This window comes from Carlito syrichta, unplaced genomic scaffold (assembly GCF_000164805.1).
Source record: "Carlito syrichta isolate Samal-C Ts95f unplaced genomic scaffold, Tarsius_syrichta-2.0.1 Scaffold288410, whole genome shotgun sequence".
Lineage (NCBI taxonomy): Eukaryota > Metazoa > Chordata > Mammalia > Primates > Tarsiidae > Carlito > Carlito syrichta.
The window spans coordinates 275,365-290,791 of NW_007232506.1; the positions used below are offsets into that span (position 1 = coordinate 275,365).

At 36.9% G+C, this 15,427-nt stretch overlaps 1 protein-coding gene across 1 annotated transcript in view; it reads left to right on the plus strand.

Annotated features, from left to right (window-relative positions):
- LOC103255770 (cilia- and flagella-associated protein 47) overlaps positions 1 to 15,427 on the plus strand; it is a gene marked incomplete at its 5' end in the record, with an annotated part of 291,791 nt that overhangs the window by 271,024 nt on the left and 5,340 nt on the right. The window contains one exon of the mRNA XM_021710301.1: positions 7,605 to 7,773. Within this exon, the coding sequence (XP_021565976.1) occupies positions 7,605 to 7,773 (169 nt within the window). The remainder of the gene's footprint in view (positions 1 to 7,604; positions 7,774 to 15,427) is intronic.

The window sequence follows — 15,427 nt, forward strand, 5'->3', positions numbered from 1 at the left end:
AGTAGGTGGGGTTATAGGCAGTGTACACTACCATACTTGACTAATAATTTTTTGTAGAGACGAGGTCTCACTATGTTGCCCAGGTTGTTCTCGAACTCTTGAGCTGAAGCAATCTTCTGGCCTCAGCCTCTCAAAGTGCTGGGCTAATAGGTGTGAGCCACTGAATCTGCCTTAATTGAGTCTTTTATCATTATATAATGTCTTTCTTTGTCTCTTGTGAGTTTTGACTTAAAGTCTGTTTTGTATGATATAAGTAAGGCCACTACTTCTTTGTTTTGATTACAATTTGCATGGAATATCTTTTTCCGTCCTTTCACCTTCAGCCTCTAGGTGCTCCTAAATCTAAAGTGAGACTTATGGATAGTGTAGTTGTATCTTTTTCTTTTTTTTTTTTGAGTCGTAGTCACTCTGTCACCCAGGCTGGAATGCAGTGGCATGCTCACAGCCACCACAGCCTCGACCTGCTGGGCTCAGGCAATCCTTCCACCTAAGCCTTCCAAGTAAGTGGAACTACAGGCATGCGCCACCGTGTCCAGCTAATTTTTTATTGTAGAGACAAGGTCTTGCCAAGTTGCCCAGGCTGATCTTGAACCCTTGCACTCAGGCAATCCTCTTGCCTCTGCCTCCCAAAGTGCTGGAATTACAGGCGTGAGCCATTGCACCCGGCTAGGATCTTGGTTTTTACCCTCTTAGCTACGCTGTGTCTTCTGATTGGGGAACTTAATCCATTTACATTTATAGTAATTATTAAAAGAGGAGAACTTATTGTAGTCATTTGTTCAATAGTTTCCTTCTGTCTTATGTCTTTTTTGTTCCTCTTTTCCTCCCTTGTGATTTTTCTTTGTGTTTCATTAATTTTATTGGTTGCAATTTATTTCAGTTTCTTTTGTGTATCTTCTATACGTATTTTCTTTGTATTTACCATGGGGTTTACATAAGATATCTTATGTGATGACTTAGATATATCTCATAACAGTCTATTTTAAGCTAAAACAACTTAAATTAAACTACATACAAAAACTCTACAGTTTCACTTTTTTCCTTCTACACTTTTACTTTTCTCCCTCACATTTATGCTATTTATGTCACAAATTACATATATTTTTGTTATACACCATTAAAATATGTTTAGAATTACATTTACTTTTTTACTTAACTTTTTACTCAGATTAAAAGAGATTTAGAAACAACTATTGCAGTATTTTGTTTTTGTCTATATATTTATCTTTACTAGTGAGTTTTATAGTATCATATGCTTTAATGTTGCTATTAAGCATCTTTTCATTTCAACTTGAAGAGATCCCTTTGGCATTTCTTGCAAGGCAGGTTGCAATCTCCCTCAGCTTTTGTTTTCCTGAGAAAGTCTTTCTTTCTCCTTCATTTTTGAAAGTCAGCTTTGCCATTTATAGTATTCTTGATCGGCGGGTATGTTTTTTGGTTTTGATGGGGTGTTTTATTTATTTATTTTTATTTTAAATTCAGGAGATAAATGTGCAGGTTTGTTAACATGGGTATATTTCATAATTGTGAGGTTTGACCTTGTACTGAATACATTACCCAAATAATGAATATGGTACCCATTAGGTAGTTTTTTCAACTCTTGTTTTGGTAATATGGTAATTTTAACAATATTAATTATTTGATCTCATGAAAATAAAACATCTTCCCATTTGTGATTTTGTCAGCATTTTTCTTCAAGTTGTACAGTTTTCAGTGTACAGATTTTTTTACTTCCTTGGATAAATACATTTCTTATTCTTTTTAATGCTATCGTTAATCAGATTGCTTTCTTGATTTTTTTTTTGGATAGTTTGTTCTTATATAGAAATGCTACCAGGTTTTGTGTTGATTTTTTTATCCTGCAATGTTACTGAATTTATGTATCAGTTCTAATTTTTTTTTCATGTGTGAAATCTTTAGGGGTTTTGACATATAGCATCATGACATCTGCAAATAAGAATTGAAGTACTTCCGGTACTTCCTTCTTCTGGATTTTCCTTCTTTTTCTGGCTTGATTGCTTTTGCCAGTACTTCTAATATTATATTAAATAGAAATAATAAGATTTGGAATCCTCTCCTTGTACCAGATCTTAAAGGGAAAACTTTCAACTTTCAGGTTTTTCCTATTGATTGTGATGTTAGCTGTGGAATTTTCATAATTCACTTTAATCAATTTTTCTTCTAAATTTAGTGTGTAAAGAGTGTTTATAATAAAAGGATGTTGAACTTTGCCAAATGCTTTTTGGGTATCTATTTGGATGATTGTGTGACTTCATCTTTTGTTCTGTTAATGTTGTATATCACATTGATTGATACATATATGTTAAACAAAACTTGCATTTTAAGGATAAACTTCACTTAATCATAGTGAATGATCCTTTTAAAGTATTGGTGAAAAATGGTTTGCTAGTACTTTATTGATGATTTTTGCTTCTATGTTGATCAGACATATCGGTCTGAGTTTGGTTTTTTTGTTTGTTTGTCATCTATGTCTGGCTTTGATATCAGGATGATTTTGACCTCATAAAATAAGCTTGGAAGTATTCCTTATACTTTTATTTTTTGGAAAAGTTTAATAAGGATGGGCATTAATTCTTCTTTGAATGTTTAGTAGAATTCTGTCATGAAGTCATCTGGTGCTAGAATTTCTTTGTTGGAAAGTTTTTAATTACTACTACAATCTTGTTATTTTTAATTGCCACCTTCAAGTATTTTATTTCTTCTTGATTCAATCTTGATAAGTTTTACATTACTAGAAATATATGCATTTCCTTCTCAGCTTTCTAATTTGTTTCCATATAATTGTTCACAATGGTCCTTATGTTCCTTTTAATTTTTGAGACATTCGTTGTAATGTCTTCACTTTTATTTGTGAATTTATTTTAGTCCTCTTTCTTTTTTCTTAGTCTCACTAATGGTTGTCAATTTTGTTTATTTTTCTGAATATAACTCTTAGTTTAGTAAACTTTTTCCTATGGCTTTACTGTTCTCTATTTGACTTATTTTGTTCTAATTTTAATATATCTTCCTTCTGTTCTTTTTACATTTATTTCATCCTTCTTTTTCTTGTTCAAGAAGGTATAATGTTAGGTAGGTTATTTGAGATCTTTTTTAATGTAGGTGTCTATCACTATAAACTTACTTCTTAATATTTATTTTGCTGCATCCAGCAAGTTTTGGTATATTTTCATTTTTATTTGTCTAAAGATATAATTTCCTTTTTATTTATTTTTTGACCCATTGGCTGTTCAAGGATGTGCTGTTAAATTTCTACATATTTGTGGGTTTTTTTCTAAATTCTTCCTGTTATTGATTTTTTTGTTTCATACAATAGTAAATAACAGATATTTGTTATAATTTCAATGTTCTAAAATGTGTTGACATGTTTTGTAGCCTAACATATGATCTATCCTGGAGAATATTCCAGGTTCCCTGAGAAGTATGTATTCTGCTGTTGTTGATTGAGATGTTCTGTATATCTGTTATGTCCATTTTATCTAAAGTGTCCTTCAAGTCCAATGTTTCTTTATTCAATTTTAGTCTGAATGATCTATCTGAGTTGGAACTTATGAATTTTTTTTTTCTTTAGCGGTGCAATATTTTTCTAATTCTTCATGATCTTTGTAGCCTTGCAAAGCATCTGCTCACTTGAAAAAGTCACCTCTTCCAGACTTTATTCATTAGTTTCAGTAAAGAAAGACTCTCATCTTCAGAGGGAGGTGGGGGTGAGGCATCCTAGAGTATTCTTTGGTGCCTGGTCTGGAACTACAGGGTGCCAAGTGTGCTGGTATGCAATGGCTCCAAACTGCGAAAAAGTAATGTCCCATTGACTCAGGCAGCTGGGATCTGTAACATCAACAACTATGTAGTCCTTCGTGGCAAGAACTATATGAGGTCCATGGTGGCTGTGGAGGCCCTTGAGATACTTAGTAGTGCCTTTGAGTCCAGGCAGCTATGGACTTGTACTTGGTGGCAAGGGCTGGGGCCAAAAGCAGAGTCTAGGTAAAAGCAGGTGAACATGAGGTGGGGGCTGGAAGCATGTACCTGAAAAATTTGCACAGGCCAACTTTGGGATGGTGATAGGTGTCCACCTGGCTGCCTGTGCAAGATTAAAGGGTACACACACATGTCGGTATAGGGGCCAGCTATTGGTTCAAACATAGTTGTGAGGCAGGTGCCAAGGGGCACTGGTGTCCTATGTGCAGGTACTTATGGAGGGGCTGTGAAGTCAGGATCTGGGGCATGGGCATGTACAGAACAACCACTGCTCCAGGGTCTGGGATGCAGACACAACTTCTGCATTAACTACTAAATTGGTGGTAGTACAAACATATCCAGTCTGGAAGCAGAGTTGAGGTCTGGAGTATGGGCATGCATAGAACAGAAGTTCTGAGTTATAGTGGGAGCATGGGATTGGAATGATGGTGGCCCATCTAGAGACAGCACAACATTGACTCTTTCTTGAGGAATTAGGTGAAGCAGCAGGAGGTCCTTGGTAGCAATGACTGCTGGTTACTTCAGTGGCAAAACTGCCAGTGTCGTCTCTAGGGCAGGTTGCTGAAGTCTTTGCTGACAAGTACTAAAGAGATCTCCACTGTGAAACCCCAGGGAGTCCACAGCTGCCACAGGGGCTGTTGAAATCCTCAGTGCTTAATCCTTTGTTATGATCCTCTGTGATCCTGGGTACCACAGTGGTATCCACCATGTGTTTTATACTAATAACTCTCACCCTTCTTCTTATTCCCTAGCTCTCTTCAGATGACTCATGTATGATAATCTTTCTATGCAATTATTTTCCTTTTTTTCTCCACTGTGTTTCTTTCTTTCTTTTCTTTCTTTCTTTCTTTCTTTGTTTCTTTCTTTCTTTTCTTTCTTTCTTTCTTTCTTTCTTTCTTTCTTTCTTTCTTTCTTTCTTTCTTTCTTTCTTTCTTTCTTTCTTTCTTTCAGTTGGAGTCCCTCTGTCACTCAGGCTGAAGTGCAGTGGCACGCTCACGAACATCCCAGCTGAAACTACAGGTGCACGCTATCACACCCGGCTATTTTTTATTTTATTGTAGAGATGAGGTCTTGGCAAGTTGCACAGACAGATCTCGAACCTGCGGGCTCAGGTAATCCACTCACCTCAGCCTCCCAAAGTGCTGGAATTACAGGCTGAGCCACCAAGCCCGGCCCACTGTGTTTCTTTTGGTTCTCAGTTGGAAACTTGAGCCCTCCTAGAACTATTCTTGTTTTGGATAGCTGTATAATATCTTTGTGTTAGGGGGCACTGAAAGCTGATATCTGCTAGTCTGCCATCTTGCTTATGTCATTCCTCTTCTGACTTTGAATTTTGACAAGTTTATTATAATATATTTGGAGTGGATTTTTTAATTAATTATATTTGGGATTCACTGTGTTTCTTGAATCTAGATGTCCATTTTCTTTGTTAAATTTTGGAAGTTTTTGGCCACTATTTCTTTAAATAATTTTTTCTTGCTCATTCTCTCTCTCTCTCTCTCTCTCTTCTCCTTCTTCGATGTTTATAGTGCATATTTGGCCAGATTGGTGGTGTCCTATAAGTCCTGTCAGCTTTCTTTACTCTTTTTATTTTTATTTTTTAGTGCTTCTCTGACTTAATAGTTTTGAATGCACTGTCTTTGAGTTCACTGATTCATTCGTTTTCTTGAACACATCTACTGCTTAGTCCCCCTAGTAAATTTTTCAAGTTAATAATTCAAGTTATTGAATTATTTAACTCCAAAATTTCTGTTTGGTTCTTTTTATATTTTTATCTCTGTTAAGATTCTAATTTTGATCATATCACTCTCTTGAGCTTGTTGAATAAACATCTTTAACATTTTGAATTATTTGCCAGGTATTCATATACTTCTAGTTTTTGTGATCAGTTTCTAAAAATGTATTTTATTCTTTTGATTGGGCTTTTTTTCCCCTGTTGGTTTACATTCCTTGTAACTTTGTGTTGTTATTAGTGCATTAGAAAAAAAAGCACCCTACTTTTTCAGTCTTTACAGATTGACCTTGTAAATCTCAGCCTTGCTAGAGATTCTGGAGGTCTCTCAAATCTTTAATATGAGTATATATCTTTTTCTGGACTTATTCATGTATATTCCTATTTCTAGGAATATTTCAGTTTAATTTTTTCAAAAGGTTTCAATCTCTTGTTCTTTCTGATGTTTATCTGCTATAATATCAATTCTCTGAAACAGCAGCATACCACCCATTCTTATTTTTGTTCTTAGTAGCCCCCAGAAATCTAGAGCATGCTCAGCCTCATCAGCATTCTGAGACAGGCTAGTCAGAAACCAGTCCTATGTGAAGCCTCATCCTTCCTTAAAATTGTAACATTGCATGTCTGGTCTGTTCTTCTGTCTTTGAGTTCACTAATTCATTCCCAGAGGTAAGCCAGGAACTGAGTATTTTTTTCTGATGATGTGGTACTAATCCCAGAAGAGGGGCTATGGCAATAGGGTGCCAAGAATTTTTCCATTAGCTTCAATATGGTTTGCTTCATGCTCTACTGTGGTACAAAGGCCTCGTCACTGGTTTCAGGATTTCTCACAAAGGAAATTATTACCTGTATTGTTGTTGAATCAATTTCTTCATTGGTGGAAGTTGGATCTGGGAGTTTCTGTTCTGCCATCTTGAGGATATAATTTCCATAGGCATTCTGTCTTATTTATTCTCATTTACTGGGATCACTCATCATTGCCTAGCACTGGTAGCAAACTATTTTTAAAAAAAACAAAACAATGATAATGATGACTAAAACACTATTAGCTAATCTATGATTCTAATCTTTAGACCATGTTCTCAAACCTTCTGTCATGATATTCAATACATATTTACTGAAAGAATAAGTAAACTCCACCCTGAATCTTCCCTGTGTCCTCTTCTATATTTCACTGTTGAATCTGTCTTTGAGGCTGCACTTGATCTTTTACCTTCATCTCTTCTGTCCATTTGGATTTTAAAATTCTCACAACTTCCCATGCAGTGTGCCCCTCTCCTGCCTTATTCTACCAAGAAATTCTTCAACTTTGTTCACAGTGCTTATCTCAAATGTAGTCAATCTTAATATAAAGATAGTTGAATCTTCAATGTCACTGAATTCACTGCAGATCACAGCAAACCATTTTCAGGCCCAAGAATCTTTAATGACATTATAAAGTGCTTTTATCTTACTTAGCAAGTGGAAAGCTCAAAGGGAGTGAGCAAATATTATTATGAAATAGTAGTAGAAACAAAGACTTTATGATAGTGTCAGTGGTCAGTTATTTTATGTTTGAATTTATTTATAAATGCCTGAGTTTTCATTTAGGACACTGAATTTTTCCAATTTTTATAGGGAAATTATTTTCCCTTGTATACTATAAATGTAAAATGTGATTTTAAAAATATTTAGAATTTATTTTGTTACCCTGAGAAGAATAACACTTTTCAGTGATTTTTTTTAAATGCCTTCTCACTATTACTTGGTAAGCATTTAGCATGATTGGTTAACTATGCCTATTATAGCAGAATTCAAATTATATTCATCAAACTCTCAGAAAGAGAAAAAAATAATAATCAAATGTAACAGGTTAATCTGTACACTCTTGTTCCAGAGCTTCTGAGCCATTCACCGCATACTTCTTACCTGGTAGTGATCCGGAGTTTTTTGTAAAACCTCAGGTTGGAGAACTTCTTCCTTTTACTGCAAAAGGAACTCTCATTGTTGTGGGATTTAAACCTCGGATGTACAGTAAGAAATACAAAGCAACATTAGCAATACAGGTGAGTTCTGTCAAGGATGTTTGATGTACCTAAAGGCATTAAATGACAAAGAGAGAATGTTTTACCAAATAGTCACAGGTAAAGAATAACAATATTACCTTGCAAAAGTCAATTCATTCTAACTGCTCTGTTTTGTTTTACTTTTCTTTTGTTCAATAATAAAATTTTAAATATAGCATATTAAAAAGTTGTCAACACTAAGGGAAAGTAAAAAATTACTTGTATTCCGTTTTAAAGAAATATGAAAGAGACAAATACTGACTGCAAAGTGATTTGTATAGTCACATATCATTTTCTGTAATATACCTATTCAAGAACTTTGTGAACTCTAGGTTATTTGAGATAGAGATTTCAGAGCCTTTAATTATGGCAAAGTATTGTCAAAATTTTGATGTTTAAAATGAAAAAAAGTAGTATGGAAGGTAAAAATGTATTTTGAATTGCAAAACATAATGTAGAGTAAGTCATTCATATAGAAATCATTTAAAGTGATAATTTTTATTAATAGTTAAGGCAAATATAATTTTGAAAATTCATCGCTTTGCGACTTTTGGCAAGATGGTGGGCGATGGGGCAGTTTGGTCCGTGAGACCCTCCGTGAAAGAGAACACACAAAAAGATGCTAACTCTTCCCCAGGGGCTGCAGCTGCCATCATTGGCAGCCTGCTTTTCACATGCTGCTCGGCTGCCACCTTAGCCACCTCAGCTGCCGCCTCAGTCACTGCAGCCACTGCTTGCCTCTGCCACGGCTATCGCCCTGCCCCTGCCTGCAGCGACCCATGACTCCTGGATCCATGAAGCCCCCCTACCACTGCACTATTGAAACTGCCGCCGCTGCCGCCACTGCCATGCCCCACCCCTTACCTGGAGCCAGGCTCCTGGAGCTCCTCCCACACAAAATGAAGCAGCAGCTGCCACCCCGCTATCATTGCCTGCTCCCTCCACCCAGGGCAGCCTCCAATTTCCACCCAGCCCAGCCTGCATTGGCAGTCTCCAGTTGCAGAAGAAAAAGAGATCAGCTGGAGCTGTGAGACCAGCTCCACCCGGCTCAGCCCCATCTCCCAGCTTGGGATCCAAGGTAACAACATCAAAATGGAACGGGCAGAAGCCCCTCCCACATGCTAAATAGACACAGACCAGATCCAAGTGGCAGATTTGGCAGGAAGCCTAGATCTGAACCAGCCTCCACAGCAGGCCAGGGGTAACTGACCCAAACTGTGAACAAATCTACCAGCCTGCAAAGAAAGCTAGAAATCAGAGCTGAAAGGACATTGAACTTTAAAAAAAGTCTCAGAATGTGCTTGGTTCCCGTTTTGATTTTTTTTTCCTAATTCTTTGTCTGTTTGTCTTACTCATCTTGTTTTCTCTCTCTTCTTACTGTTATGAATAACATTTTCATACTTCCTTTGGTTCTGTTAGTTTACTGACTTTATTCTATTCTATTTTATTTTATTTTTTCTTTTTAGATCTCATCTTTGTATAGGGGAATAGCACACCAATAAGGAGGTTGGTTAGCTTGTATGTTTGTATGATTGTATGTTTTCGTTTTCTTGTATGGTTCTTGGTTTGTTGTTGTTGTTTTTCTTTTTACTCGTATTGGTCTCTATGTCTCTTTCTATTTGTTAGTTGGTACGTTTGCCTGTTTTCCCTCTTATTCCTCTCTTTCTCCACATCCCTCTTCTCCCCACTCCCTGTTCCATTATTTTCCCTTGTCTTACCTCATTTTGCTTCCAGGGAGTAAACCTATAATGCCACTCCATGGACAGATTGCAAGGCAGTGGGAAGTGGGTTCCAGATTATCCATACACCTATTGGTGGTTAATGGGATCTGCAGATAAATTTTGAATCACAGATCCCCCTCAATTAAATCTCAAAACTGCAAAAAGGATAACCCTCAACCTACAGTGCAGCTCCAGAATTGAACAAAACCAGAGGATATACATAAGGAAGAATAAGAGATTAAACAAACAGAAGTAAAAGCAACCCCTCCACCTCTGAACAACAGAATTAAAGATGATAGGGGGAGGAGAAAAAAGGAAAAAGTGGGGAGAAAAATTTGCACAAATGAAGAAAAACCAAAAGAAGAATAGAGGTCTCACACAGACCCCAGGGAGGTAAGACACTGAGAAAATAGACTTCAGAATGCAAACAATGAAGAGACCCCAGAATGAGTGGTCACATATGACAAACCCAGACAATAAAACATTAATAGAGAGAACAAAAAGAATTGAAGAAAGACAAGAGGAAAATAGGAAGGAAGTGATAGCTGAAGTAACAGCAGTAAAGAATACTGCAATTGAAATAAATAACAAAATAATAAGCATGAAAAGCAGAATTAGCCAAGCAGAAGAAAGAATCTCAGAGCTTGAAGACTAAAATACAGAACTAATCCATACTGTCAAAAACATAGAAAAGAAGCTTAAAAAGACAGAATAAAACCTTTAAGAGATGAATGATTATTTCAAGAGACTGATCCTAAGAGTAATTGGACTTCTGAGGCAGAGAGACAGAGACCAACTTGAAACAAACATTCCCTCATCTCATCAGTGGTGCAAAAATTCAAACACAGGAGGTTCAGAGAACCCCTGCAAGACAACAAATGAGAAGACCAACTCCCAGACACATAATAATTCACCTAAACAAAGTAGGTATAAAAGAAAAATTCCTAAAGGCAGCAAGAGAAAAAGGTCAGAATATCTACCAGGGAAGACCAATTAGAATAGCAGCAGATTTATCTACAGAAACCCTTCAGGCTAGAAGAGCTTGGAGCCCAATCTTCAAAGTTCTCAAATATAAACAATTTCAACCAAGAATAACCTACCCAGCCAAGCTAAGCTTCATCAGTGAGGGAGAATTAGAATCTTTCCAGACATCCAATCCCTAAGAACTTATGCTCCCTCCAGACCACCTCTACAAGAAACACTTAAGAAAGTATTAAACACAGAAGAAAAGGAGAAAAGAATGACAATGTTCTTCATAAAAGTACAGGGAAAAGATGGAAAACACACATGAATCAACTCCAAAACCAAAGGAAAGGCAACAAACAAACAGGAACAACAACAACTCTATAAGAACCTCATGACAGGGATAAACCCCCACATTTCCATAATTAGCCTGAATGTGAATGGACTAAATGCACCACTGAATAGACACAGAATGGTGGACTGGATAAGAAACTATGACCCAGCCAGGCTCAGTGGCTCAGCCTGTAATCCCAGCACTTTGGGAGGCTGAGGTGAGTGGATTGCCTGAGCCTGCGGGTTCGAGACCTGCCTGGACAACTTGACAAGACCTCATTGCTACAATAAATCAAAAAATCATCCGGGCGTGGTAGCGCACACCTATAATTCCGGCTGCTCAGAAGGCTGAGGCGGAAGGATCGCCGGAGCCCAGCAGGTTGAGGCTGCGGTGGTTGGGAGCAGCCACTGCACTCCAGTCAGGGTGACAGAGTGAGACACCAACTCAAAAAAAAAAAAGAAACCATGACCCCATTATTTGCTGCATCCAGGAGGCTCATCTTACTACAAGGGACACACACAGACTCAAAGTTAAAGGATGGAAAATGAGTTTCTAGGCAAATGAATCACAAAAGGAGACAGGAGTTGCAATCTTAATATCAGACAAAACAACCTTTAAGCTATCAAAAATTTAAAAAGATGCAAAAGGACACCACATAAAGATAAAAGATTCAATCTATCAACAAGAAATATCCATCCTAAACATATATGCACCCAACATAAGAACACCAGCATTTATAAAACAACTACTAAATAAACTTAAAAAAATATTGACTCTAACACTATTATAGCAATGGACTTAAATACCCCACTGAGAGGCCTAGATAGATCATCAAGGCAAAAAATCAATGAGATCCAGAACCTAAACTTGACACTGGACCAAATGGACTTAGTAGATACCTACAGATTATACATTCTACTCATCACCACATGAAACATACTCCAAGATTGATCACATCCTTGGCCATTAATCAAGATAAACAAATTCCATAAGGTTGAAATCTTGCCATGTACATTCTCAGACCACAGTGGGATAAAAATAAATATCAAAACCAACAACATTTCCCCAAAGCCCACAAAGACATGGACACTAAACAGCATGATGCTGAACAACAACTGGGTCAACATTAAATCAAAGAAGAAATCAAAAGATTCCTGGAAACAAGTTAAAATGAAAAAACTCTTACCAAAATCTCTGGGATGCCATGAAATCAGTTTTAAGAGGGGAATTTATATCTCTATGAGCACATATCAAGAAAATGAAAAGATCACAAGAGAGAGCCTAACAAATCACCGAAGGGAACTAGAAAGAGAAGACCATCAAAACCCAACTTTAGCAGAAGAATCCAAATCACAAAAATAAGAGCCCAAATATAGGACATAGAGGACAAAAATATAGAAAACATCAACAAAACAAAACTCTGGTTCTTTGAAAGAATTAACATGATTGATGGGCCCCTAATCAGAATGACCAAGAAAAAGAAAAAAAAGCCCAAATAAACATAATCAGAAATACAAAAGATCAAATTACAACTGACCCCAAAGAAGTACAAAAGATTATCAGAGATTACAATGTACACCTAATAGAAACAAACTCGATAACCTAGATGAAATAGAGGACTTTCGACATCACACAACCTCTCCAGGTTAAAACAAGAAGACATTGAGACACTAAATAGATCAATAACAACCCAGGAAATTGACTCTGTCATATGAAAACTACCTACAAAAAAAATAAATAAATAAAAGCCCTGGACCAGATGGCTTTTCAACAGAATTCTACAAAACGTACAAGGAGGAGCTGATACCAATCCTATTGAAAGTATTCCAGGCAATTGAGAAAGATGGAATTCTCCTGAAATCATTTTATGAAGCTAACATTACACTGATACCCAAATCAGGTAAAGATCCAACAAAGAAAGAGAACCAGAGGCTAATATCCCTTATGAACATAGATGCAAAAATCCTCAACAAGATTCTAGCAAATCGGATCCAAAAACACATCTCAAAAATCATCCACCATGACCAAGTAGGCCTCATCCCCAGGATGTAGGACTGGTTCAACATTCAGAAGACCATAAATACATCATTAAATACATCAACAGATGTAAAAGCAAGAGCCACATGATTATCTCATTAAATGCAGAAAAAGTTTTTGATACAATACAGCATCCCTTCTTGATTAAAACCCTCAAACACCTAGGTATAGAAGGAACATACCTCAAAATAGTAAGTGCCATACATGACAAACCCATAGCTAACATATTGCTAAATGGATAGAAAATAGAATCATTTCCCCTGAAAACTGGAACAAGACAAGGCTGCCCACTCTCACCCCTCTTGTTCAATATTGTGCTGGATGTCCTAGCTCAGGTAATTAGACAAGAGAAGGAAATCAGGGGTATCCAAATAGGAAAAGAGGAAGTCAAGTTATCCCTCTTTGTTGATGATATGATCCTATACCTTGAAAATCCAAGAGAATCTGTCAAAAACCTGCTTGCACGGATAAAGGACTTTGGGAAAGCCTCAGGGTACAATATAAATGTGCAAAAGACAGTTGCATTCCTTTACACTAACAACAAGCAAGCAGAGATCAAAATAAAAAGCACAATCCTATTCACAATAGCCACCAAAAAATGAAATACCTCGGCATCTTCCTAACCAGAGAAGTGAAAGACCTTTGCAATGAAAATTAGAAAACACTGCTTGAAAAAATCCAAGAAGACACAAATCAATGGAAAAATATTTCATGCTCATGGATGGGAATAATCAACATTGTTATGATGTCCATCCAACCAAAGGCAATCTATAGATTCAACGCAATACCCATTAAACTGCCAACATCATTCTTCTCAGACCTAGAAATGACAATGCAGAAATTCATATGGAAACATAAACGACCACCAATAGCTAAAACAATCCTTAGCAAAAGAAACAAAGCAGGAGGTATCACACTTCCACACTTCAAACCTTACTATAAGGCTACAGTAATCAAAACAGTCTGGTATTGGTACAAGAACAGTCACATAGACCAATGGAACAGGATACAGATTCTGGAAGCAAAGCCTCAATTTCTCAATCAACTCATCTTTGACAAAGCCTCCAGCAAAAACCACTGGGGAGAGGCGAACCTATTCAGTATGTTGCTGGGAAAACTGGCTGATCACATGCAGAAGATTGAAACAGGACCCCTACCTATCACCATACACAAAAATTAACTCTAAATGGACCAAAGACCTGAATGCAAAACCTCAAACTATAAGAATCTTAGAAAACGCAGGAGACACCCTTATGAAAATTGGAACTGGGAACCAATTCCTATTCAGAGCCCTAAAGGTCAATACCTTAAGAAATAAAATAGACAAGTGAGACTTCATCAAATTAACAAGCTTCTGCAAAGCAAAGGAAACCATCAAGAGAGCAGGGAGACAGCCCACACAATGGGAAAATACATTTGCCAAATTTTTACCCGACAAAGTCCTAACATCTAGGATCTACAAGGAACTCAAACATGCTGAACGGAAAAAAAATAAGCAGCCCCTTTAAAAAGTGGGCAAAAGACATGAATAAACACTTCTCAAAAGAAGATATACGGGCCAGCCAACAGACACATGGAAAAGTGCTCAGCCTCTCTCATCATCGGAGAAATGCAAATCAAAACCAAATTGAGATACCACCTTATCCCGGTAAGAATGGCCATCATAAATAAAACAAACAACAACTGATGCTGGTGACGATGTGGAGAAAAAGGAACGCGTCTACACTGCTGGTGGGAATGCAAACTAGTACAACCTCTTTGGAAGACACTATGGTGATTCCTGAAATTGACCTTCCATATGACCCAACAATTCCCCTATTGGGAATATACCTGGAGGAACTCAAATCATTCTACAAAAAAGATACCTCCTGCACACGTATGTTCATTGCAGCTCTATTCACAATAGCAAAAATATGGAACCAACTGTGTTGCCCATCAAAACTGGACTGGATAAGAAAAATGTGGTACATATACACAATGTAATATTATGCAACCATAAAGAAGGACAAATGTATGGACTTTGCAACAACTTGGATGGATTTGGAGTCGATCATACTCAGTGATTTATCACAGAAACAAAGAACAGAGTTCCATATGTTCTTACTCATAAACAGAACTTGAACAATTATAATGCTATAAGAAAGCAATTGGCAGTAGTGGGAAACTGTCAGGGGAGGGGAGTGGGATTGGCAGTTGAGGGAAACTGCTATGGGAGGGAGGGGCATACCTCATCAACAAGGGTACCTGCATGACCAATGTTTATATACCTAACCCTGAAATGTACACCACATCTTTATAATAAAAATCAAAACAAAAAATTCATCCAGTAACCAAAGTATCTCTATAAAATTTCACGCATATTTTAAGGTAAGAACTTTTAGGCTAAAGACAACTTTCAAATTACTTCTGAAAAGATAACTATTACCACCATCTACTTTCAGTAGCACAGGCACAAAGAACACGTTACCATATTGTAACACACAACTCCTGGTGCCAAAGTGATTTCTAAACTTCTGAATCAAGCAATAATTTACAGTGCCATAGGTAGAATTGTTATTGCTTTAGTGAACAGAGAAAATAAAATGCTGAATATTGTTTG